This window comes from Syzygium oleosum, unplaced genomic scaffold, assembly GCF_021117445.2.
Source record: "Syzygium oleosum isolate NSW1041296 unplaced genomic scaffold, Sole_v2.1 Sole_v2.18, whole genome shotgun sequence".
Classification (NCBI taxonomy): domain Eukaryota; kingdom Viridiplantae; phylum Streptophyta; class Magnoliopsida; order Myrtales; family Myrtaceae; genus Syzygium; species Syzygium oleosum.
Genome location: NW_026607502.1, coordinates 5375657 through 5402456, shown reverse-complemented (window position 1 = coordinate 5402456; position 26800 = coordinate 5375657). Strand labels below are relative to the sequence as shown.

Below are 26800 nucleotides of genomic sequence, written 5' to 3'. Positions count from 1 at the left end.
CAAAGGTTTTAAATGCCATTGTTTATCAAATTTGAATTTTAATAAAAAAATGCGAAAATAAGGGAAAAAAAATCTAAAGCAGATAATAGAAACGTAGTTTGCTAATTCCCGGACACAGGTCACGACTTAATTTTTTTCTTTAATGTTATGTAAGGGAAACAGGAATTGTTCCTATTCTGAAAAACTAAACATATGAACCTTAATTAGTATGAATAAAGCTAACGTAGAAAAAAGTAATTATTATTTTGATAAAAATAATTCAATAAGATTTTCCCCCAAAAATTTGAATAAATCATTAATTTTAGTTCAATTGAGAAGGAAAAGTAAAGAGATAACAGTTTTTAAATTTTTTTTATTTAATTCATGCACAAAAGCAGAAAATGTTGAACCTTTTATTAAGATTATTTGATTATTATAGGGAAAATGACACAAATGGTCCATGAACTTTGCCTAATATGCAATTTTTTTCCTGAACTTTTAATTTATTTTGTGGCTCCTGAACTTTAGTTAACATGCAATGTGATCCCCGAACATTTAGTTTGTTCTATGTGATCCATAGACTTTTGGGTATATATTCAATTTAATTCTTGAACTATATATAAATGTTCAATGTTGTCTCTGAATTTGAATTAATTGAAGGATAACATTGAAAATTTTCATATAGCTTAGAAACTAAATTGAATATGTGACAATAATTCAAAGACTGCAGTGAATAAATTAAAAGTTCAGAGATCACATTGCACGTTGAATCAAAGTTCGGAGACCATTTTTGTTATTATCTCATTATTATACAAGCTTGAATCAAGTGGACATCTCGAATGGGACGCGTCTGTTTTAGCCTTCTTTATTTTTTGCCCAATTGAAGGCATGTGTTCTGACCAACACAAAAAAATAAAATAAAAATTGAAGGCATGCGTGCAACCTATACAAATTTAATTAGAACCTTTCAAAAATTGTTAATTTTAATATTATTTCTCAATATTTGTCATTCTTGCCACTGTATTTAGTGATTATAAAAAACTCGACAAGTAAATTCTCATATAGCAATATTATAAACGAACTACACGTCATTCACCATTCTCAAACCCCTTCTTCCCCGAACACAAGAACCACCGAGGCAGCTTGAACTTTCTCATAGAAACTGCAAACTCAAGCTATGGATGTACACCAAATACAAGCAAAATAACCCTCGATACATATAAATTATCTTTGTTCCTAATATCCATCAAAGATTGTAATAACTCGCGCAGTTTGTCATAAGAAAAGAGGAATTCTGCCTTGGCAGATCCTGCAATTTCAAGGTAACAACTGCGGTTTAACTGGGTTTCTATTTGTCAATCTTTTCTAAACCGAGTCATCGCTCATATGGGAACCAAAAAAATTCCGCTATCTTCTGCGCTTGTATCCTTTTCTCATCTCTGTGAAGTAGCTATCCAAGTTCGACTTGTTCCATAGACGTCTTTTGATCAGATCTTCTTTGGTCAATTCATCTGGATAACATGCACCGTAATCAAGTCAGTACGAAAATTTTTAGTATGAGATTCTTATATTTTCGGCAAAATATCAGTATTGACTCTGTTCAGCGTTTACTTTATGATTATGTTCCATTATACCAACCCATCCACCAATAAAGCGAAGGAAAAAAACTTGTCGAGTAAGCCTACTACCCAATATCTGATCTGAACATTCATAAAGTAATTCTTACCAAACATTTTAGACCATACATTTAACATCGGCAATCTATCATCTAATCCAACTATGGTAAAGAATTCAACTGATGATCTGCCAACCTTTAGTTTTTAAGCAAGCATCATTGCACCTTCTAAGGGCTTCTTTTGGCAAAAAAAGAGAAAAACGGGCCATGAAATATTTACCTATATTGCTCCAGGCATCAACGGGAACGCTAAGTGCTCTCTGTGTGAGGTAAGCAGCATCTTCCCAAGAATATGGAGCCCGTTTCACCTTGTACCTCCAAAACCAACATCCATACCACACTAATAGCTGAGGAAAAGAACCAAATTAGTCTATTCAATTGTGCACACGCTAAAAACCGAGAGTCACAAGATGAGAAGGATAAGTTGTGAACCATTAGAACGGCATATTAGATGTATCCGTTAGTTGATAAAATAGAAGTCTTTACCTTGACAATTGTGTAAGGTAGGAGTATGAAACGCACTCCGAGAAGGTTCCACAAAGAGGGTTTCTCAGTCCCCTTTATTTCTAATTCAAGTTCTTTGCTGAGTTCTTCCTCCACTTTTCTGCAATAACACATGACACTCTTTTACCTCAATCACGAAAGAAGAACCATGACTTGATAATAAGAACCTGCAGTTAACTCCAAGAGAAAGATACTAAAAAGCAATTTAACATTTTCTTGATAAATGCTGCATCAAATGCTTATGGCAGTATTGCAGAAAATTAGGAGTTATACATCATTAATCGAAGCGCTATACTGTTGTTGCAAAACAACTAAGTCTCCAACTGATGCATCAAAAACTCAATATTTGACAAGAAAATAATGCTGATTTTTATTTAAAAAAAAATTAAACTGGGGGTAAATTATAAACCAAAGAAAAAAAGGTAAAAAAGAAGCAAGGAGTCACTACTTCGCCCTAAGGTCTGCCATTCATTTAAATTAGGAGCGACTCTCGTGTTCAATTTACTCTGTTTCAGTCAACATTTGTCACCAAGTCACTGAATTCTGGTCCACAAGCAAAGTTAACTAACAGGTAACCAATTAGGAAGCTATTCTCCAGTCCAAACACAAGACTGCATACTTGTCCATTTGTTTCTGATTCTTTTTCTTATTTGTCACTCCTCCACTACGTTCCAGTTCCAAAGCTCGAAGTCTGTTTTTGTATGCTGGAGTCTTTTTTACCATGGCTACAGCCTGCGACATAAAAAAGATGTGATTTTTTGATAAGTATCATTTGAGGCATAAAAATTATCAATTATACCAGAAAATACAAACTTGAAAGTTATCTAAATTAGTGTTCATATAAAGCATGCTCATTTCGATTTGAGAGCACGACAAAGAAAATATACTATTTAGCAAACTCTCAACTATAGTGCATATGGAAAGTGGGGAGCAGCAAAACAGCATTAATATTCACAGCAAGGATCATTATTTAATGTGACACTGAGAACGACAGGGACTTAACATATGAGAGTACCTGGTTGTACGTTGTACACTGGTTCAAATATTGAAATCCTGAAAGAATAAAAAGGAGGCCGACAAGGACAGCACGAGGATCCTGACAAGTGAACCGTCAGTTGTTAAAATGAAAAAAATGCTAGAGAAAGAAAGTCCAACAATAGGAGCAATGTGCCATTGAAAGATGACAAGGTCTTACTGTTTTATGACCATAATATGCCTGATAGTATCTTGCTGTATTGTAGAATACCTGAATGGTGTAACAATAGTAAGTACTCATCGCAATGACAAATGATTGCACATATGCTTCTTATTGCCAGAGGACTTTAGTTGGCACCCTTAATTTTTTAGTAAATGTGATAGACATTGCATCCTTGCAGGCCATATTCCTACTCTAAGAGAATGGAGAAGAGAGAAGACTTAATTCGCATAGGAGTATGACGCATAAGTTTTAAACATACATGGATTAGACCAACTGGATATGCAACAAATCATAAATGGTGTTGGGAATCAAAATACACATTGATGACACAGTAACCAAAGCATTTTGCTCCATGATGATCCTAGGGCTCCATGCTTCAACCATCACACTTCCTATGAATCAACGCAACGATTTGCTGAGCCACATTATTTTCCAAACAAGAATCTAGGGTGCTGCCTATGTCAATTGTCTTTCGAAGTGAAGTTAGTCTTGCAGGATCATGATGTCGCTTTGTCCTTAAACTAACACAGACACTCAGTAAGCAATGTATTCAGCTCTAGGATGTGCATCAAAATCATAAATGATTTGTCTTCAGCTGGATAACAAGTCAAATGCTCATTCAATTTGAAAACAATTGACAGGATCGAAGTAAAGAAAACCCATTTGATACATTTCGAGTTGCACAAAAGAGGTTAAGAGTACCTCCTCTGGATGCGCAATAGCATAATCATATTGCCCGCGAGTCGCCTCATCTTTCAAAATCTGCAATTTCACAATCACATTTAAGCCACGCACACGAAACCCAGCTAAGTAAGAGCAGAAACCACATTAGTTGGCTGATGCCTCACAGCATACAATTCACAGAGCCGTCAAAATCTCGAAACCCAGATCACTCGTGCACGATCCGCACAAACTTCGCCGCATCAAAATCGCATCACACTTTCGCAAGTCGCAAAATTCAAACGACTCGATTCAAAACAAGCTGGCATTGACCATGGGAAGCGAAAACTCCACCGACCAACAATTATTGCGATCGAGCTAAAAAAGCAAAGAGCCCCCCACAATGCTAGTACAAACCTCGTAAGCATTGGCTATCTTCACGAACACCTTCCTCGACTCCGGATCGGGGTTCTTATCAGGATGGCTGCAACATTCACGGCATCGGAATCAGAAACGAATCACGCGAAAACCCATCATCGCACGCGAAAGGAAAAAGGGAACCGAACCCAGGAACGCACGGGCGGCGGAACGTACTGTTTCAAGGAGAGTTTGTAGTAAGCCCTCTTGATCTCGGAAGCGTTCGCACTCTGCGAGACCCTGCGAAATCACAACAAAACAACGATGAAATCCACACGAGTTCATGGCGAAACGGGCGAGCGCTGAGCAGAGAGAGGAGCGGAGGTGAGCTGACCCCAGGAGATCGTAACAGTCGTCCTCGTCGCAGTAGATGGCCGACGATGGGGCGGCGAGGAGGGAGAGCACGAGGAGCGCCGTGGCCGCGCGCCACCGGGTCGCCGTCGCCGTCGCCGACGGGGGTGGTGGCGCCATCGTCCCTTCCGGCGGCCTTGCGCGGTCGGATCTCCTTCCCCTACCGAATGGTTTTCTGTCGCGGCTTGAAGTTTCTCAGCGCCACGAAGAGCAAAAGAGACCTCGCGAGTTGGGAAAATAACGAGAATGCCATTGCTCGGAGGAGGAGGACAAGTCAACGGGTTCCTCTCGTTGACTATCTTGTGGATTTGGACGGAGCCCGAGCCCAGGCCCAGGCTCCAAGCTCAAGCCCGGCAGTCGAGGCGACGCCCAGTGAGACTGCTCTGGCCTGGGCGAGGGCTTGCCGGGGGAGCCCTCGCCAGGGGAGCCCTCGCCGGGGGTCCCCTCGCCTGGCTGATTGACGGCAACCCTCGCTCAGGTGAGGCTAGCCTATCCGTCCGTCGCCTGTGGCCAATGGCCAGTCACTAGCTAAGGGAGGAAGAAAGAAAGAAAATAATAGAACAAAATAAAAAATAAAAAATAAATAAAAAATATTATTAAAAAGTCAATGCTGCATGCGTCGGCGATCACGCTAAGTTAGCGGAGTTCACGCATTAAAATTCAGCCAAAATTAGCTGAAAGAATTGAATTGACACTGGCCTAATTCCAAAAAAAGCATAAACTTTAAATTGAGTGGCAATTTTGGTCTTAACTTTTTTGTCTCGTAAAAAGCATAAATTTTAGGTCGAATAATAATTATGGCCCCAACTTTTTTTTCTCATAAAAATCGCCAATTTTCAATTAAATCTCAAATGGCCGGGGGTGGGCCACGAGCATGTGGGTTTAAGGCCCATTTTGACACCTCTACCTGTGGCTAATGGCCGGTCACCAGCTAAGGGAGGAAGAAAGAAAAAAATAATAAAACAAAATAAAAAATTGTCAATGTCATGCGTTGGCGGTGCCACGTAAGTTGGCCAGAGTTCATGTCATTAAAATTCAGCAAAATTAGCCGGAAAAACTGAATTGACACTGGCCTAATTCCAAAAAAAATCACCAACTTTAGATAGAGTGATAATTTTGGCCTCAACTTTTTTTTGTCTTGTAAAAAGCACAAACTTTAGGTCGACTAATAATTCTGGCCCTAACTTTTTTTTTATCTCATAAAAAATCACTAATTTTCAATTAAATCCCAAATCTGGCCCTCCTTGACTTAAAATCATTAATTATCCAACTTGATTATTCCACCTCAGTAATAAATCCATGCGCCTTGCTTACTGGATTTAAAATACTATTTATTGTCTTCTTCTCCGAGCCACAATCTGAAGAATAACGATGAAACTGTTCATCTCCTTCACTTCACCGACAAGTCAGAAAGATCTCTTGATTGAATCTCTCAAACCATACTTTATCGTTTTGTCGTAATCTAAAACTGTAGATCATTGCTCGTCACAAGATCCACCAAGCTCATGACCATAACCTTTTTTCTAAAATAAAGGTGATTTCAGACAAAGAGTAAACGGATGATTAGATTTGGGATAAGGGTGAAAGTTGATGATTTTTTATGATAAAAAAAATTAGGGTCAGAATTGTGACTCGACCTAAAGTTTATAATTTTTTTTGGAATTAACCCATTGACACTATATTAAAAGGTTGGGGTTAAATTGACATCAAAAAAATGATTTATGACTAAATTAGCACAAATTCAGTAACTTTATGACTTTGACACTTTTCCCCTACTTTCTTTATCTCTACGCTAATAGTCAAGATTCGAACGTTATGATAATGGTAAGGAATCAAACGCCAACAGTCAGGGACTCCACCGGAAGAGAGAAATGGCGGAAGAAGCGATCCTCGAGTTCTTGGAGCACCACGACGAGATCGCCCACTCCGGCGAGTTCGCGGCGGGGCGCGGGCTCGACCATAAGGAGGTAGTGAACGTCATCAAGAGCCTCCGCGGCTTCGGATACGTCGACGCTCAGGTCGTCCGCCACCCTCGCCCCTCGGTTCATTTTTCGCCGTCCCAGTGCCCGCCTCTGCTTTTCTGCCGGTTGCCGTGCGCGCATGCGCGTCGACCGGGTGTTCTTTCCCTGCGGTTTTTTGTTTGGAGTGAGTGTTAAAGGGCATGTGTGCGGGCAATGCATGTCAGTTCCGTTGCTCGTGCTACACCACGAGAGTCTTGATCGTGGGGTTGGACGTGGCGGGATTGGTGTTGATATGGGTATATTGGAGTGTGGATGCCGATAATCTTAGTGAACCTACAATTTGTCTTAGTTCCGTGTTCGTGTTTTCGCTTCTTTTCCATCTGTTACGCCTTTTTAGCATGCGATCCTATTGATACCGAGATAAGGCTGTTGATGGTGAGGACTGGACGTGCAGGACATCAAGAGGGAAACGTGGGTGCTTACAGAGGAAGGAAAGACGTATGCGGATGCCGGATCACCTGAAGTGCAGCTGTTTTTGGCTGTACCGCCAGTGGGTATCCCTCGAGAGGAACTTCAGGTTAGTACCGCGACTTTCGATCCGATTGGTTTTGGCGAGGCTGTTGAATGTTGTGCCCGGTGAGCGAGTCTTTCTTAGCAAGTTTGCTTTCTGGGGGGTTAAAAGTGGATTTCATCCTGGGGTTGTGTGTATAGCATCTCAAGCTGTTTTCTAAAAGATTTCCCTTTTCAAGTTCTATGTAAGAATATCTAAGAATGGATGGATTAACGCCGAGGTAATTTGTGGATGCAGAAAAGGCTTGACCCCTCAGTTTTCAAAATAGGTTGTGCACAAGCAGGGAAGAATAAATGGGTCGAGATGGGCAAACAAATATCTAGAAAGGTAAGCAACTATGCTATTTTGTTGATGAATTTTCTGGTTTTGTATCTTCTGTTCAAAAGCTTTCTTCCTTTAGGTTAACTTATGGTGTGATACTTATGGAATTGATTAGATCCTCTGATCTATATTCCTCCAATTTGTAAGAGCGTAAATAATTCTTTCTTATTTAATCCTTTTTTCTTGAGTTTCGTGGAACACGTGAAGTATGCATCGGATTTTATAGATATTCGTTTTTTATCTATAAAATGTTCTGACTGCAGATATGTAGATGCAGATGTGCCGCATCATAGTTGTTTGGATGCTACTGAAACTTACTGACTGTAAAGTTGGAAGAATCGAACTAAACATTCTGCTAATTGCTGTAAAGGTTTATTGCAGAATGAAGAAGAAATTTATCTGGAGTATCCCGAAACGAAGAAGGAAGCACTAGAGAAAATATGTTGTTTCGTATTTGCTGCTACTTACACATTACCTTTGGCATTGACTTTTACTGAAAGCATCTGAGATAGAAAAAATTTCCCCCATTTTCGAGTCATTAGGATTTCTCTGCACATTGCTCTGCCTTCCGTCCATGTTGGACTTTCAAGTAACTCAGTGTAGCCTTTCCTTTCTTGTTAGCTATTGCTTTTCTGTGTCCATAGTTTTACCTGGAGAATCTATGATGTACTACTCATCCTTTGCACATTTGTAATTCGCAACACAGTTAATATATCATGGTACACTAGAAATATGGAGCGCTAAAATTTACATTGCCAAATTTTTAGTGGAGAAACACAGTAACACTTGTATTGAATCTTTAAATATCTTACAACTTAGGGTATTCATTTTAGCATGATCTTTTCTACCAATTTAGCCTTTTGAGATGTATGTTCTTCCAACAAATAATTCATTAGCATTTTGTTTTCGTTCGCCAATCAGCTGCCATCCTTGCTCTTGGCGATGTTGGTTTCTTTTTAATTTTTTTTAATGCATGGCCTATTTAATATTTATAGACTAAAATAATGTGTGAAGCATACGAACAAATTAAATGGGCTTGAGATTTACTTGAGAGCTATAAAGTATTTTCTTTTAGGTTCTAACATGGAATATACTGTTTGAGCTGCACCCTGTTTCTTCATGGTTTTTTTTTTTGGTAAGGATGTTTCTTCATGTTTAACCTTCTACTTTCCCAGATTGTAAATTTGTAAGCATTTGTTGGTGGGTTTTTAAGTCCTATGTGACTTTTCTTTGTTGGAGATGTATTATAAAGTGCTAAAGGAAGAATCAGTGTGTCTTGGATGTTATATGGTCTAACATTAGACAGTTCGGTGGCTTGCCTTATTTGGTTTGCCGCGTCGAATACTCTCATGACTTCTGCCATTACTATTAGCATCAGTTGTCTTCATAAGTTTATGGTTGAAGTCGTATGTTTATTGAATTTTAGTTGGTAGATTAGTTTCCAATAAATTTATTATTGGTTGAATTTTTTTTAAGGGGACAAAAAGGAAACCTACTTGTTCTTGGCTCTAAGTTTTGAATGTACCCTATAGTATTCCTTGTTTCTTATTTCTAACAAATCAAATGGATAACTTTTGTAGGTTCAACAAGTGAATGACACAGTCAAAGATATGCTTACACGGATAAAAGATGGGCAGGTGAGTGAACTGTTTGTAAATTCTTTCGTACCACTTTGTGTTTTCCCCTTTTCCTTTGTAATCTGTCATACATTATTATTATTAATTTTATCATTATAAGACTTTCTTTCCATGTAATGAGTACCATATAGTATGTAACGAGAGATCTTTCTCTGATGTTTGAGCATATAATGGTAAAATCTTCAATGAAGTGGGTTTCTTCAAGTGATGCATACGAATAATACCAGACGGTCGAGATAGTTATTGTTTAACAGTTCCATGTAATATATCGTATGGTATGAAGTTATGAACCTCATTGAGCCATTTGTGGCAAATGGTCTGAGTTCTTTTGCTAGAGATACTGCTGAAATTCCTGTGGTTAGTAGACATGCGATTGTTTGAGTTGCAATGGGTGCTGTAGGTTATCGAGGTTCACAATGTGGGCCTATCCATCAGGAAGAAGTATTATATGTGCTGGTCACACAGCTGATCTGGTGTGATTGACCAATTGCATTGCTTGCTATGCATTTCATCCTATTTGGCGCTTACATTTTGAAATCACTCAATTTTAATTGGCCTATCACACCACGTGTTATTGGGAAGTGGTGCACTTCTCCCAAGGAATACCTTCTCATCCACCAAAGTCAGGTTAAGTAATGCATAATAGGGTATGGATATCTGGTAGGCTTTTGTGAGTATCTGGTGCTTGTGGATAAATGCGAGCTTAAAGATGTGTAGCATGAGGTTTACTACAATAAAATCAATCCATCAATAATTTAAGGACTCGTCCCCCTCTTGTTCTTCTCTGTTTGATCCAGATGTATCTTTGAGTAATTTATACAGACTATTTTGTCCTTTTTTTCCTTCCCACTTATGTAATATTTGAAAGGTCTCTTTACCTAATATCTCTTTTTTCCTCAGGGTATTGATGCAGACAACATTAAAGCTCTCAAAGCAAGAAAGCTTATTACTCCACAGTAAATACTATCTCCTGAATTTTGGTTTACAAAATACTTGGTTAGTCCTGAAGTTGTAAACTTTCGCGGGATTTTTGTTCTTAATGCTCACGTCCATATAAAACCTGTTTTCTTCAAGGACATGGACGGGTTACTCAGTCAAGAAAGGTCCTAATTATGCCCCTAAAAGGAAGAAGGTTGCTACAGATTTGACTCGGGAAAATCTCCAGAGGTATTATTTTTACGTTTTAGTTAATTCATTGAGAAAGTTGTGGATTAATGTTGCTAAATTAATTGGCCTATGAGGATAATTGTTTGACATGTGAAAGTTTCTGTTTACCCAATGTCCCCTACCTTACTGCTACATACCCCTAGAGATGTGAAGTTCCATTATTTCAGGAAAAGCAGAGGGAGACTGCTGTTGTATGAAAACCTTCAGATTTATCATTAGAGAAAAAAAGGGAACATATATTTACCTTTTAAGTGGATTTCAAATGCTTCTCACTGTCCTTATTGACAGAGGAAAGGGAATTTGACCCTTAATGGCGATTCAGTTGAAGGCTGATTTTGGCCTTCCAGACATAACCATTAAGTTCTTGTGTTTAGTTTATGCGTTTTCTTTTGCTAATTTATTCACTTATTTGAATTTCTTGCTTTGGCAGCCGAGCAATTTTCACATTGTTAGAATCTATAAACGATATTGCCTAGTAACTTACGACTCTCCATTTCATGATAGTTGGATTATTTCTGCTATTATGGGGTTGTCTTTGGTTGTGTACATGTAACTTTGCTATTTTAAATTGAGGAAATCACACAAGGCTGATTGGTTGACGGAGGTCGGCCCTGAAAATTGGTACCTCATATTGTTTTAGATGAGATATGATGTGCTTGTGTCTGGTTCACTTTTATTAACTGATAAAGCATGCACTTTTATTGCAGGGGTGACTTGGGGGATTTAGAGTTCAAAGAGTATAACTTCAGCGCCAAGGGTCCACCTGCTGAAGGTGGCCATGTTCATCCACTTCTCAAGGCAAGGATTTTTTTCTTTAAATGTTTTTATTTAGGTAATTAATATTGTGCTTAGCCTGTTCCAATCTGTTTGACCCAAGATAATTGGACGTAGGGTCTAAGGAGAATATGAATTAATCATTTCCTTAGCTTTGACCTCTGCTGAAGGGTCCCTACTTTCAGTGACAGAAGTAGGACCATGAGTGATCATGGCTACATTTAATCTCTTAGACAGTTAATGTGCTTAGTGCCAAGGAATCTGTGTGTTCCCCAGGGCGTGAACTGAGATTTTGATGTTACGTTCAACTCAACTGGTTGTTGCATGTATCATTTTATTAATCATGATATTGCTTCTATGTTTCGAGCTTTGGAAGTATCTCCTTCACATGACATTGATGTGGGAAACCTTAATCAATCGTAAGGATTAAATCTGTGTCAATAGCGTAAAGGAAATACAGAGCTGGGTACTCTTATGTGTCCTGTACAAATCATAAAGAGCATGTTTAGTCGGACTGTTTGTCACTTTCATAGGAATTGGCCGTCTGGGCCAATAAATTGGCATCTTTTGAAGAAAATTAAATGGATATGAGAGAGGAGATGAAATCCACATAAAAATCTATGATATGCTTTAACCTGAAAAATGAAATGGAAAGTCTATTCTGTCACATGCTGAGTGTTTCAGCTAGATCTTGAATATTTTTTACGTTGTCATACCATGAATATAGCTCAAGGGTTTGGGTCACATGTTGACAACACTCCATAAGGTCCGAAAAGTCTCAACTTTTAATTGAACACACTTAACAAACTGTGCATCCCATCAAAGAAGCGAGGACAGTATCTGGAGTCAAGTAACATGACTTGCAAAGGATATTCTTGAACATCTTTGATAACTCCTCAAAGTTTTCACATTGGCTGTCAGAAGTATTAATTGATTTTTGGTAGATAAAAAGCAAGTATAGCTGCCCAAAAACAAAGTCCATGTAATTTATGTTTCCTATCATCTTGCTTTTTCTGATTTTTATGGCAACTAAAAGCTGCTCCATTTGCAACGTTCATTTGAAATCTTTCATAAGCATAGTGGAACTTCCATATGACAGTGAGCTCTTTTGCATTACCATCCTCAAGTTCATGCTGTTGCCACTGATATTTTCTCATATGTCCACCATTGAAAGTTTTTGCAAATTCAACATATGCAATTTAAGCTTAATTTCTTAAATTTGAAACTTGGACTAGTTATTGATCCTCATCAACTTCGAATAGTCTGACTTCCCCATCACTTTTCTTAACTTTGCTTACAAATATTTCTTTTCCCTCATTTTCAGGTGAGGCAGCAGTTGAAGAATATTTTTCTTTATATGGGGTAAGACATGGCAATTTCTCGTGCTACTGAAAGTATGACAGTTTCTTTACCCCTTTGTTCCATAGCTGCTTACGGTGGCTCTTTAATTGGTTGCAGTTTTGAGGAAATGCCCACAAACAACTTTGTGGAAAGCAGGTATAGGGTCTTATCTTTCTGTTTTGCAGTTACATGCATGCTTCATGTCATAGTTGGTGCTCAGTGATATGTTAAGCACTGGTTACTATGATCACAAAACTTACACCAGTGGTCTTATGTATGATGCATCAATATGAAGGTAATACTATATTTCCAGATATTTGGTAGAAAACGATTATCACGGTAAAATTAGCTGGTAATTTTATCTGCTGAATGACAACATGCTTCAATTCCCAGTTTTTGCGTGCTCTCCAGTCCCGGAGATTGAAAGGAGAATGAATATATTTATGCATGCAGAACACAATTTTTCCCCGAATAAAAGTTCATCTCAATTGTCTGCGAGTTCTACCTGTTTGTGCTGAATATGGGGGTTCTTAAGCCTACATTCTTCAACTTTTTGTAACTGATGATGCATCTGATGTGTTGAGGGCTAAGCAGATGGAAGTGAGCGTACGGCTAAGTTAATAAATAGGAGTTTAGTTGTCTATTGTCTACTTCATGAAATAAGTAATGAGAATAATGAGATCTACCATGCATGAGGTGCTTTTGCCTTGTTATTTACTGTTGTCCAGCTTTATTGTCGATTACCAGTCTATGGGGTTTTTTACCTATTTCTGGTTAATGTGCAAGTTTCTGGAACTTTGATGCTCTGTTCCAGCCTCAGCAACACCCTGCTCGTGATTCACATGATACTTTCTTTCTGAAAGGTCTGTTCTATTCGATATCATAATCGGTAGTTCCACTTATGCGGCATTGTTCTCATAATTATTTGGCTTGTGACGCATATAGCTCCTTCCACCACGAGAGAACTTCCTGAAGATTATGTTGATCGTGTGAAGAGTGTTCACGAATCGGGCGGCTACCAGTCTCGAGGGTATTATGTTTATCTGTTTCATGTTATTATCAATTCATGTTCATTGTTAACTGCATTCCTGTATTTGTCTCTCCAATTGGCGTGAGATTTGGCTCACATTGTTCTTCTGCTGATGATTTTTTTCTTTTTTTGGGGTGAACAGATATGGATATGAGTGGCAAAGAGATGAAGCAAACAAGAACATTTTACGAACTCACACGACCGCAGTTTCCACGCGGATGCTTTACTTGTTGGCACAGGTGTGGTTGTGCTTGATGTTTTCCTGTCAAAAGGCTTCCTCTGCAATTGTTTGGCTAATCCTAGACTATGCATTTCTTTCTGTTTATTGTCTTGTTGCATAGTATTGTAATGGATCACTTCATCTAGAATAACTTGCAACATTGCCAACAAGAACAAGAACCATTTATGAGCCTTTCATTTTTGCTCCAATTCCATACTACCTCATAGCCAATCATAGTTTGGAGCACATAATAAATGTTGGCTTAGACACTTGATAAACACCGTCAACATATTTTCTGCAGTTCTTCATGTTCCTATAGAGCTGTTTCATACCCACCTGTCTCAGCTTTCTCTTTCTCTCCAAAACCAAAAAAAAAAAAAAAAAACAGATTATGACAATAATTACATGATTGCAATTTTGCAAATGAATTCAACGGTCCACAGTTTTTAAGAATCAGGGTGTTCAACATTAGATAAAAGTACAAGATATGACATTTTTATGTCATTGTGCAATTTGTCCTAGTGTGTTCTGCTTTCAACTAGAAGCATTATTGGGGCCTCTTTGGAAGCAAAAGAACAAATTATTATTTCTATGTATGATTCGGCCTCGAAAGATTTGAAATGAAAGAAATTAATCGTTTGTAATTATGAGAAACTACTACATGTCAATGTTTAGATATTTTGAAAGATTTTGGGCAGTTCCGAACCAGATAAAGCTAAAATGCGGGTCGCAAATAAAAGTGGAAGTCAATTCAAATGGACCATTTATTGTTTAATTTCTCAAAATTACTTGCAGGAGAAAGCCTTTGAACCAAAGAAGTACTTCTCCATTGATCGTGTTTTCAGAAATGAAGCGGTAGATCGGACCCATCTTGCGGAGTTCCACCAGATTGAAGGTAATCATCTGATTATCCTAGCATATCGAGAATTATCAGAATATTTCTGGATTTTGCGGGATGTATCAATCACATTTCTGAATCTTGACTCTGGTTTCAGGTCTCGTGTGTGATCGAGGGCTTACTCTTGGAGATCTGATTGGAGTCCTGCATGATTTTTTCTCTCGTATAGGTAAAAGAGTGTTTCTATAATACCAGCAGCCAACAAAAAAACCTTGGGGAGCCCTCAGACTATGATGTGCAGGTTTAAGGCAGTCTTGGTAAATATGTTATATATGACGTACCTCAATTCTTTATCCAGGCATGTTGAAGCTCCGTTTCAAGCCTGCTTACAATCCATACACCGAACCTAGCATGGAGGTTTACAGGTAAAGTAAGTAGTTTATGTAGCTTGTTTTAGTGCGAAATAGGGATCGATCTAGTAGCGGCGGTCCTCCATTAGCAAGACCTGAGAGGTATTCCGTTCAATTTTTTACGTTTTTCTCCCTATTGCTTTACCTTCCCACCATCCCTACACGGCTAAGGAGAATGTTTTGCATTCTGGCCAGTTACCATGAGGGCCTTGGGAAATGGGTGGAGGTAGGGAACTCTGGCATTTTCAGGCCCGAAATGCTGCTTCCAATGGGGCTCCCCAAGGACGTTCGCGTTATTGCCTGGGGGCTCTCCCTTGAGAGGTAGAGAGCGTCTCTTGATCTTCTTGCTCGTGGCTCAATTGGATGTTGAAGTTGCAGGAATATATCATCGCATTGAGCATGTTTTCTGCAGTTGCTGCAATTTTTTTCGACTTTCGGTTGTTACTGATGGTTGAGGCCGCTTTGCATATTCGTCGCCTAACTCCTTTCATGTTTTGTGGTTTTCGAACCAGACCCACGATGATACTTTATGGGATCGATAACATCCGGGATCTGTTTGGACACAAGGTACGATCTCTCCATGTTCTTCTTCCCTTTCTCGAGATCTACCTAGTGAACTGTCCACCCTACTATAATCCATGTACGTTTGTGTCTTGCAGGTTGATCTCGGTCTTATTAAGAAGAACCCGATATGTCGCCTGGGAATTAGCTAAATTATGGGGAACTTCTGCACCTGTTTTTACCTTTTTGAGCAACGATTAAGCATAAATTCTGGCAGAGTTCAGAAAAGACCATATGTTTTGTGAAACTGAATTTGCTGCAGAAGCACCATGCTTCAATTTCAGTGGTTGCTGATAAAACTCTGTGTTTCAAATCCTTTGCGGTTTTGCTTGCATCTTTATAGAATTCATGTGAAGCTGCTGGCCACTCGGGTAAGTGCAAAGATTTTGTGCGTTTTTTGTTTGCCAAATTTTCATTGACATGAACACTCTGAAGAGTGTCCCCTTTTTTTTATTTTTTTATTTATGTTTTTTGAGCTTCTTGTTACGATCTCACTTATCCGATAATTGTGTATAGTGATCGACTTTCGCGGGGTTCGCCGGTCGCCTGCGAGATTCGTAATTTCAAAGCTGATTTTGCTCATAGAAATGATCGATCTAATTGGAAAATGTATTAAAATCGACCCTTTTATGGATAGCAAGGGTGATGTAAAGTTAAAAGGGCAAAAGGACACATGTTTGGAGTACAAAAGTCGTATTAGGAAATTGGTTTTACGATGAATCTTGCAGCCTTATATGGGCAATTTTCTCGAGAAAAAAGTGCGCATATATTAATCCCTTAAAACTTTTATTGTTTGTGGAATAATTACAGAATCAGCCCTAAACCTATTGTATCAAAACATATCGAGTCTTGAATCTTTTAATAGAATTGATGTAGTCCTAAACCTTTTAGTGGAACCAATGTAATCCGAAATCTTAGTAAAGTGTAATCGAGTTCTCTCGAAAAAGTTTGCTTGATTTTTCCGACACGGAAGTCCGATCATCGCTGACTGTCTTGTATATCATGGCGGTGACGTAATGTGGTTTTCAACGAGACGATGCCGTTGTTGCTTAGATAAATGGCGTCGTTTCTTCGTCTGAAATGATACATACAACTCAGCCAAAATCTCCAAAACCCCAAATCAAGATCGAATCCTAAGTTTACTTGAGAAACCCCAATTTCCAGTCTTAAGGATTGCAAACTTCATGAAGAGATCAGCAAACCCCCAACGTACCGCATCCGAAGAAAACCAACATTAGCAACACAAATTGATAATAAAAAGACAACACACTCTTGGACAGATCACAATCAAAGTTATACCTTGACTGACCGATTCTCCGACTTTTTCCTCCTGTTTTGTAAAAAATTGAAGATGGTAGACTTCAATGTAAACCCAACACGACCACTTTTTGTCATTTCTGCTGCAGAATCTCGAGGTCATTTTCATCTTCCCTGAGTCTGATCGATATATCATTCCTATAGTCAGTTAGCTCAACTTTTGATGCACTTGTGGGTGCAGATGTGGGTGCAGGTGATTGATGTTAGTGATTTTGAAAGAAGTACGGATAGATTAGAGTGTATGAAATGGACGTTGATGGATAAATGTAAGTGTAGGATGGATTATGATCACCACCAAGACCTAAAAGATGCATCACCAGCTAAAGATAAAGATTGGGATTGACGAACTTCACCACCGAGGCTTAAAGGACGAGCCACTCGCCAAGGATAAAGGACAAGCCACTCGCCAAGGAGAAAGGACTTTAGAATAGGAGAAGCTCACCACTAAGATCTAAAGGACGAATCTCATCACTAAGGAATAATCCATTTTTTAAGGATAAAAAACCGAGATAGGAAGCTCACCACCAAGTCCTAAGGTGATATCCACCCATTAAGGATAAAGAACTTCTTGGCTCACCACCAAAGAAGAATCCACCTTCCAGGGATAAAGAATCGTGAAAGATAGTCACTCACACAGAGGAAAATCTTATATATTCTCAATATTCAAGTCTTGTCTCTTTACAATGAGATTACACCTCAATTTATAGAGACATTACTAAACAAAAGAGAAGACTCTTCGAATTCCCGATAAACGAACAGAGTCTTAGGAATTCACCTAATAATGACTCTTAAAAGCAGCATTACAATAAAGACTAATAAAAGTTATGAATTAAGAGACTAGATAGCTAAGGCTAAATGCATTTAATTAATCATTAGATGCATTGAAACTTGATATGACTCTCTAAATTCGTGTCCCAGTCTTGGAAGTCAAACAGACACCTAGAAGTTGAACAAATAGCTATGAAAGTCTATCAGAACGGCCTTTGGATGTGAGGTGGTCAATTGGTTGTTTCAGAATCGACAACAAGCTTGTAAATCGACAGCGAGGTAATTGATTGATGCCGACGAAATTGATAACTTATCCATCAAATTAACAACTTCTCTGCATAATTGACAACTTCAACCTTGAACCCAACTTATTAAGTGTAGCCGAAATTGGTCTTTGCCTACATAAATAACTAATGGGTTGGTTTGATCAACACGACATGAGTGGAGCTTGAGGGTTGATGATAGAGCCTGATACTCCCACATTAAACTTCCCAGGTTGTTGGAGATTTCCTCCGCCACGTGCTTCTCGAATTAACAGTTAATCAATGTTTCTTATAAAGAAATCTATCCTAGATCGAATAAGTGCTTTGAACTCAATGTTTACAATTGTCGATGATGGGTGAGAAATCGCGATCATCGACATAGAGTTCTTTCATCGATTGAAAGTCACGTCAGTATTTTTCGTTAGCTAAGGAGTTAACGGAAAGATTTAATTGCACAAATTTGACAAGTTTAAGAACATGAGTGTACTTTTTTGCAAGTTTTAGGACTCAATTGCACTTTCATGATAAATTTTATGACTTCTAGAGCACATATCCCAATTACTAACTAGAAACTTCGGTCCAAAAAAAGAAAACAACAAATGCTCGAAAGCAAAAGTCGATAAAAGGAGCTGTAGCTACGAAAGATTTAGGTATCCCTTGCTTAATAAGTGAAGAGGTCAACCAGGATTTAAGCAGGGAAGTAACTCTTGAGGAGGTTACTAAGGCAACCTTCCAGCTAGGCGCTTTAAAGGCCCCCAGACCAGATGGCTTGAGTGGAAATTTTTTTCAATATCACTGGAAGGACATCCAAAATGAAGTATTCAGGGAGGTAAGACTTTTCTTTAGTTCAGGAAATCTTAACCCTGAATTAAATAAAACCTTTATTACCCTCGTTCCTAAAGTTCCTAATCCAGAGAAGCTAGATCAATTTCGCCCTATAAGCTAGATCAGTTTCGCCCTATAAGCTTGTGCAATTTCAATATCACTGGAAGGATTATGAAATGTGTCTCCACAGTCTCATACATTGTTAAAATGAATGGGGAACCTTTACCTACCTTTCATCCTACTAGAGGAATAAGACAATGTGACCCCCTTTCTCCCTACCTTTTCATCATTATGGCTAATGTGCTATCTGTTTTGCTGCAGACAGCGGTGGGAAATGGAAGTATCAAAGGGATCAAATTAAACCACTTCTGCCCAACTTTATCTCACCTACTTTTGCGGATGATTTAATACTCTTCCTTGCAGGAAAGATTGTTGAGTGTCAAAATGTGGCAGCGGTTCGAATCAATACTATTTTGTGTCTGGACAAGCACTAAATCGAACAAGTCGGGTATGTTTTTCAGCAAAAGACTGCCCAAGGGAATTAAGAAGAAATATGACATACGAATGAGAGTTCCTAAGATAGAGAAGATAGGGAAGTATTTGGGAATACCATCCGATTGGGGTTGCTCAAAAAAACAAATGTTTGCTTGGATCCTCGATAGAGTCAATAAGAAATTGGAAGGTTGGAAAGAAATTTTTTTTCTAAGGCGGAAAGAAATCCTCCTTAAAACAGTGGTGCAAGCTCTACCGCAGTATGCAATGTCCATCTTCAAAATCCCCCTATCCATTTGTCGAACTATTGAAAGGAAAATTGCAGCTTTACTGGCGGAAAAATTCGAAAACAGGAGGGGTTACACTGGAAAAAGCTGGGACACTCTTAAAGCAAGAAAGGATGAAGGTGGCCTAGGTTTTGAGACTTAATTACATTTAATGAGGCAATATTGGGGCGACAGGCATGGAGACTAATCCGAATCCATACTCTCTCGGAGTCGGCTTTTTAAAGGATTGTATTATCCTCATACAGATTTATTACATGCAAAAAAGGTTCAAGTCCCTCATGGGGATGGCGAAGCTTGATTTTAGGCCGTAATGTAATCAGTCAGTCAATTCGATGGGTGGTTGGAAATGGTGAGAAAATCAACATAAGGGAAGATAAGTGGCTGTCGAGAGGCTTGATTGGAGGGCCTACGAACAAAGAGGATCCAACTCGGGTATCCAAACTAATGGTCAGGGAGGAAGCCAAATGGAATGAAAAAAGGGTGAGAGAGGTGTTTGACTTTGAAACAACCCAGGAAATTTTAGCCATTCCCATTAACCCCCAACTTCCAGAGGACAAATTGGTGTGGACACCAGTGCCTATAACAACATCAAAGCACAAAAAGAAACACCAAATCGGAATCAAGCTTCAACGTCGTACCAAACCCCCAGAGAATTATGGAATAGAATTTGGAAGGCAAAATTACAACCCAAAATCAAATTTTTCTTTGGCAAGTTTGCCAAAACGCCCTCGCAACTAAGGAGAATCGGTTCGAAGACGGATCATACCCGAAGCCACTTGCTTGATATGTCAACAGAATCCGAATCCATAAAGCATCTGTTTACGCTATGCCCCGGACTCGACAAATATGGAACAACCCTTCGGTAAATATTGAAGTTGATAGGTACGCGGTGACTCGGATAGAGGAATGGTTGCTGAATTTTAAACATACCTCTATATCCTTTGAGCTCCTTGCTCTATTATTGTGCGATTTGGAAATTTCGAACGACTTGGTATTCGAGCTCATAAGTTAAACCCCAACACATCGTCATCTCGGCCATCGCCACGGAGAAAAACCTCAGCAAATGGTCGAGAAAACGAATGGAAAACCGCAAACACGAGAAAAGAATTACCTCCGATTTGGACCCCTCCTCCTCCGGGGTGATTAAAATTAACGTAGATGGGTCTTTTGTTGTCGAAACATGGGAAGGGGCCATTGCGTGTGTATCTTAGAGACAGCCGGGGTATCTTGATAGATGGGTTTGCTCGATCGGTAACGGTCTCGTCGGCGATTCAAGTGGAGGCGCTGCTTTGTTGAAGCCCTAAAACATTTTGAAGCAAAAAGTGAGCTGAAGATCGTGTTAGAGACGGATCGACCGATCAGTGGAGGTGATGAGCGAGGAGCGAGATCAAGTGAGTTGGGAAGCTTATGCATTGATCACCGAAGCCCAGGCCGTGCAAAGTTATTCAGCAATTTAAAGATGACCCATTGCGAAGAGAAAGTAATCAAATTGCGGATTGGGTCGCCAAAGCCCACCGTAATAAATATTTACCGGTTAATTGGGTCGCTTATCCCCTACTTGTCTTTTGGAATTGCTTTGTTCTGAAGCCTGTATATTGTCGCAAACTTTTATTTGAATGAGTATAAGATATAATGTTTGCTGACCAAAAAAAAAAAAAATTAAGATTACCGACGAAGGTGACCTAGAGAAACTCATAATGAGATACAAAAGTAGTGGGTATTCAGACAAAAATGGTCCCATGGTCTAGTGGTCAGGACATTGGACTCTGAATCCAGTAACCCGAGTTCAAATCTCGGTGGGACCTTTTTCCCTTTTTATTTCCATTTACATTTCAATTTAAGTCTTCTCCGTGATTCCAATCTTCGGCCCCTCAACCCCAAATGCAGACCGGCTGCCACCGTCCTCCGCTTCCGTCGTCGCCGGCGAACCGCCGTCCCTGTTCCGGGCCGTGGCTCTGTTGTCCGTTGTCGTCTCTCTCTACTACCCTCGTCTCCAGCAACACGGCTCATAATGAAGGGAGAGCTCGTGGTCGGTCTTCTCTGCCCGACTCATCGATCGACGAGCTCCACCGGAACCGAGCTCGCCGGTTTGCCAGGGAGCTCCACATGCGCGCGCTTTAAGGCTCGGGGGCTCGTCCCCATTGATGAGCAGCTCTTCGATGGCGACAAGGGGGAGCTCAGTGCACCAGGCGGAGCTCCACTATAGGGCGAGACAAGCTCGGCGCAGACGCGGGGTCGGTGACCGCGACAGCCGCCGTTGCCGAGGTAGTTGTTCGCCAAGATATAAAGTTAACGACTAATCTAAGCATCGACCATTTGCATCTGATACAAGATGAATGTGCAGCATAACATCTTAGCATTCATAAATCACTACTTGCATGACAAAATTTCTAGCGCGCGTATGATAACCAGTCCCTTATTTGGCAAAAGACCATGGAGAGAAAGAAAGCTCTAGGTTTTCATTTGTTGAACCCACAAGCATGCAGCTCGCTTATGTCTCTCTCAACCCAATTTACACAACAAAAATCAAAGAAGAGAAACGTAGAGAAAAGAGGAATACTACTACATATATCAGAGATCAATCGAAAAATTCCCATGGGTTCGTGGCAGCAGTCGTTGCCGCCGGCGCTGCCACCGTTGTCGGGGGATGATCGAATGTCTCCCACTTTGTCGTGACGATCACGGGCTTTATCCTGGCATTCGATACTTTCAGCACGTCGAGAGTCTCGACGCATTTCTGCACTCTCTTTCCCTGTAGGAACAACCATGGAGAATCATGTCACTGTTCAATCCAATTCTAGTACTGGTACATAAGGCATGCATTTCGGAAAATGGACATCGACGTTCATCGAAAGAGACGCGAGCAGATAAAACTGTCCGTTGCTTCTAAAGCATCAATTGAATGGGGGGACGCGAGAAAGAGAGGAGATTTAAATGGGTCGCCACGGCGCGTACCTGCAAGTTCTTGAGAGGGGCGGTGTCGCCCTCGGTGGAGATGCCATCGAGCTTGATGGCTTGCCTCATCAGCATCTCTATCAGCGTCGTGATCTGAACTTCCGGGACCTTATTTCCCTTGGCGATCGATTTGTCGATGGCAGAGACCTAGTCACATTGCGGACAGTTTGCATCAATTCTCTTCATATTACACAGCAGAAACCATTTGAAATATAGTAGCAATCATATAGAACCCTATGGTCCACATTTTATACCCGATTAGAGAGAGAGAGAGGAGGAAAAGGACCGAATAGGTCGCCCCACGTCTAATATCCGTAACCGGATCGGACGGGTCGGGACGACAAGATAATAATCCTCAGGAGGGAGTCGCTTTCTTAAGCGCCGCCCGCCACGTTAAAGAAAGACACCCAAAACGGACCGTCCCGACCCGCCCGATGGACCCAGAGACAACGTTCTATGATCAGGCATACATCACGCACCACCTCGTTCCCTTTTTAGTCAAGGGCCGAGGGGATTCGTAAGCAACGTTCCGACGAAGCAACTAGACACCATTTCGGAGATTGCAATCCCTCGTCACGTGACTCCACTTTAAACAAAACCTCAACTTCACAACCCCTAATTAAGTATGTGAGCCCCGCTCCATATGAAGTATCAAATCATATGAATCTCACACGGACGTACTGTGGTCCGTATCGAACGACCGATATGGAGTGGTCTCACGTGCGTTCGATGGCATACAAGAAATTGTTCCCACAATTGATGTTGGTGGAGCAGAAAAGCCACCAATGTGGTTGCTTCCATTGTCATTGCCACATTGGCCCCCCACAACAAAACAACGTTGCCAGCTATGCGTGATCATGACAATGCAACTGTTTTCCACCCACCCTTGTCCCTCTCCAATCATCTCCCAATCTTAGAGACCCTTGATAGATTAAACCCAAACACAAATGAATAGGTTAAAAAAAAGGGAAGATGAGCAATTTGCACTAGAACTACGGGGTATCGTTATAAGATCCCTCGAAGACGCTACGGAATATTTATATTAAATTAAAATACTCGAATTATCAGTAAGCACGTCCCTTTTTATTTCAACGTGGTATCAGAGCAGGTAAGATCCGTAGGCGCTATAGATTTCGAACACAAGAGGTTTTATGACTCGAGCCCCCGCCCGAGTAAAGGCTGGCTGAGCCGGCGGCGAGTCCGGCCCTTCCTCTAGTGAAGGGTTTCCGGTTCGTCCCTCGAGCTCTCCCGTAGCGGCGCCGAGCTCCTAGCATGACCCGGGGCGGTTTCATTTTTACCTTATTTGCCAACCCTAGAACCACTTGGGTTGATGGATTTTGCCAAATTTGAAAGGCCAAACATGGGAGGGTAGATGTCCCTACAGCTCCATAATATCAGGTCAAAGTCTCCATTCGACTCACTTTTTTCCATTCTTCCGATATTGCCCCCCCCCCCCCCCCCCCGAACCCACTAGTTTGTTCCTCTTTGGTAGAGGAAAGGTGGTGAAGTAGCTTTGTTTGACGGCAAAATAGTAAAATTTGTTGCTCACGAAAGTTCACATTGAGATAATCCACGTTTTTGCCCACGCATCTCACTTTCACTTTTCAAATTTACCCGAAATTTTTTAAGGGAAAGATCTCTTGAAAATAACACTGCCACTCAAACTGAACTTCCACCTCTCACTGTCATTTCCAAACCAATCGATCGCTTGAGAACCATTAGGAAGATGCTATAAAGTGCAAGATACCCTTTAAAGCGAAGGGTTAAAACCGGCGTCGACCCGGGAAAAGACCGAACTACCCACGACAACTATTATTCTAATGCATGACCAACAAGAACAATAGTGTAGTTTCATGCCGAAGAGGGAGCGGGACGTTTAGCTTCCGTTTGTTTCACGAAAAATAAAAAATTTTAAAAATATTTTCATAAAAATAATCGCTTATTACCAGAAACTTTATTACAAGAAAGAATGAAAAAATATTTTCATCATCCATAAAAATATTTAGGCGTAAATTTTTGTCGATAATGTAATATTTTTCGTTGACTAATTATTTCAAGCGATACGAAAATTATTTTTATGAAAATATTTTTCAACTCATGTATTTTGCGCGAAACAAATGCATCCTTACAACACAATCTCTCGGCCATCATCGAAGCGAACAGTGGCACAACAGTAAAACCGGTATACAAGATTTAAATGCGTGATTATTCGATGGCCAAGTTCTTTTAGTAATTAGTATTGCGTTATGATCAACATAAAAAGGCAAGTATCTTGTTTTCCAAAATATATTTAATTTTCCTTGATCTTTTTACCCCTAATAGTCAGAATCACCGGTGGTGGAGAACGATGATATTGAATTGAAGAAGGAATTACCTGGTCGGCGAGCTTGTCGACCTCGGCGGCGACGCCGGAGACGGCGCGGTGGACGGTCTGGATCTTGGCGTTGCGGCGCATCTCGACGAGCCGGCGCTCGATGCTGATGGGGTCCTGGACGAGGCTGACCTTGGACCGGTCCTTGACGCCGCAGGTGTCCAGGTACTCGCCGTCGTCCCGCTCCTTGCCGCGGAACACCAGCCGCTGCTCCGCCGGCTGCAGCCCCGTCTCCGCCGCCAGCAGCTTCTTCAGCTCACCTGTCCCCCAAGAGCCAGCGTCACAGACACAGTAAACTGAAGAACGGGGGGGCGATAAAAAGAAAAACGTTATCTTCTTCGGGACCGGTGTCGCCGGATCAATGTGCGTACCGAACGTGGCCTGGGGATTCACGGCGATCTCGTGCCGGATCGCGCCGTGGGCGACCCGGACCCGGACGTTCGGGGCGGGGAGATCCGGGGTCCCGGCCCGCTTCTGCACCAGCATGCCTCCCGGCCGCATCTCCCACTCGACCTCCTCGTCTCTGCTCGCGGCGCTCGAGGAGGAGGACGACGACGACGACGTGACCGCCGCGGCGGCGGCGGAGCTCTCGCTCACCCTTCCGTGCACGTTAGACCTTCTCTTCATCATCTCTCCCCGAAAAGAAAACGCACGAAACCCGACGTCTTCTCGGTGCTTTCCCGATTGGGCCGTGGCAGGTTTTCTCGGGAAAACGAGAGGAAATGCTGGTGACGTCCTGGACACACACTCTCTCTCTATCTCTCTCTAGGAGATGGAATGACCGAGGTTGCTCTGCCGACACAAGCGCTGCGTGGTGGTGGTTCTCTTGTGTTTTCGTGGGGCGCGTCCTGTCGAAGCACGGACATGTGACGATGATGTGTTGGAGAGAGAGAGAGAGAGAGAGTGACGATATATGTACATGTAGACAAACCAAAACCATGGAAGTGAAGTAGTGCTCTCTCTTTCTTTTTGTTCGTCGGTGCACCAATGGGAGGGGTGCCACGTGTGTTGACTTGTCTGCTGAGCTTGTGCTGACAGCTAAGCACAGGGAGGGAGGGAGGGAGGGAGGGAGGGAGAGAGATTGCCGACGGTCCAAGGAAGGAAGCATCTAGGGCGAACCGAACACGCATCCGGCCGACACCCGGGGCCGGTGCTCGGCCGTGTCCGGCGTGCACGGGGTCTCGTCGGTGTAGCTCCGACCCCCTTTGTTTCGAAATTTTATCCGCTCGCACCGAACTAGTTTGTGGGCTCGAATCCTGCTCCCTAGAGATCCTATATTGAGTATACATTCGCCTTGTGTTTTATGTCGGAGGCCACCTTGTCTTTTTTATCCCGAGCATACTGCTTAGCAAAGCGAACGGTGGGTGGGTCATAGCCTTGGGGAGACCGACCCTGCTACGTCGCGATCGTGAGAACTCTCCCCGAGCGGATCGGCAAAGGCGAGATCGGCTCTCTTGCCCATCAATTCAATCGATAAATTGTGTATGTACACGATAAAGACAGGGCAAGAGCCGTACTTTTCATTCATTAATGAAAAGATAAAAGATGAAAGAGAAAGATCGATACCAAGATAAGTGTTCCCAAAAAATAGGAGATATGTAGCTGTAACGATTATAGCCCTTCCTTCTGAACCTAGAAAGCTTATATTTGATCCATATATTCGTGACTGGAAAAGATTTCTCTTTAGCTCAATTTGACATATTAAGTACGAATTGAGTGCTACTGGAAGAAGGCGTCGAACTCTCGTACATATGTTTGTGGAACCGACCCGTCCTTGCTTCACCATTTTTCAACCCATGCTTTTATCCTAACAATGGAATTTCAAGGTTCTATGATTACCCCATCAATTTCAAGTATGATAATATGCACATCACATGCTCGAGGTAATTGTCACTACATATATGTTT

At 41.0% G+C, this 26800-nt stretch overlaps 3 protein-coding genes and 1 non-coding gene across 4 annotated transcripts; 2 read left to right on the top strand and 2 right to left on the bottom strand.

The window, feature by feature from the left end:
• Window positions 1-1010: 1010 nt before the first annotated feature.
• Window positions 1011-4979, bottom strand: LOC115687256 (chaperone protein dnaJ 50). Its single transcript, XM_030612744.2, has 10 exons — window positions 4768-4979; window positions 4611-4673; window positions 4434-4500; window positions 4059-4118; window positions 3354-3404; window positions 3174-3254; window positions 2778-2890; window positions 2141-2258; window positions 1875-2001; window positions 1011-1490 (listed from the first exon to the last, which is right to left on the bottom strand). Exons 1-10 carry the CDS (start codon window positions 4902-4904, stop codon window positions 1387-1389), a joined length of 921 nt encoding a protein of 306 aa, XP_030468604.2. The 5' UTR covers window positions 4905-4979; the 3' UTR covers window positions 1011-1386.
• Window positions 4980-6618: 1639 nt separating this feature from the next.
• On the top strand, window positions 6619-15928 carry LOC115687255 (phenylalanine--tRNA ligase alpha subunit, cytoplasmic-like). Its single transcript, XM_030612743.2, has 18 exons — window positions 6619-6802; window positions 7200-7322; window positions 7554-7643; window positions 9218-9274; window positions 10175-10230; window positions 10349-10441; window positions 11149-11239; window positions 12540-12577; window positions 12674-12712; window positions 13343-13419; window positions 13502-13586; window positions 13729-13825; window positions 14602-14701; window positions 14802-14873; window positions 15003-15069; window positions 15250-15375; window positions 15567-15621; window positions 15714-15928. The coding sequence occupies exons 1-18, from the start codon at window positions 6656-6658 to the stop codon at window positions 15765-15767; spliced, it is 1467 nt and encodes a 488-aa protein (XP_030468603.2). The 5' UTR covers window positions 6619-6655; the 3' UTR covers window positions 15768-15928.
• Window positions 15929-21300: 5372 nt separating this feature from the next.
• On the top strand, window positions 21301-21372 carry TRNAQ-CUG (transfer RNA glutamine (anticodon CUG)). The gene has a single exon. It is a non-coding gene; the product is annotated as a tRNA-Gln (tRNA).
• Window positions 21373-21904: 532 nt separating this feature from the next.
• On the bottom strand, window positions 21905-25768 carry LOC115687231 (BAG family molecular chaperone regulator 2-like). Its single transcript, XM_030612719.2, has 4 exons — window positions 25265-25768; window positions 24897-25153; window positions 22523-22669; window positions 21905-22319 (listed from the first exon to the last, which is right to left on the bottom strand). Exons 1-4 carry the CDS (start codon window positions 25521-25523, stop codon window positions 22146-22148), a joined length of 837 nt encoding a protein of 278 aa, XP_030468579.2. The 5' UTR covers window positions 25524-25768; the 3' UTR covers window positions 21905-22145.
• Between the last annotated feature and the right edge of the window lie 1032 nt (window positions 25769-26800).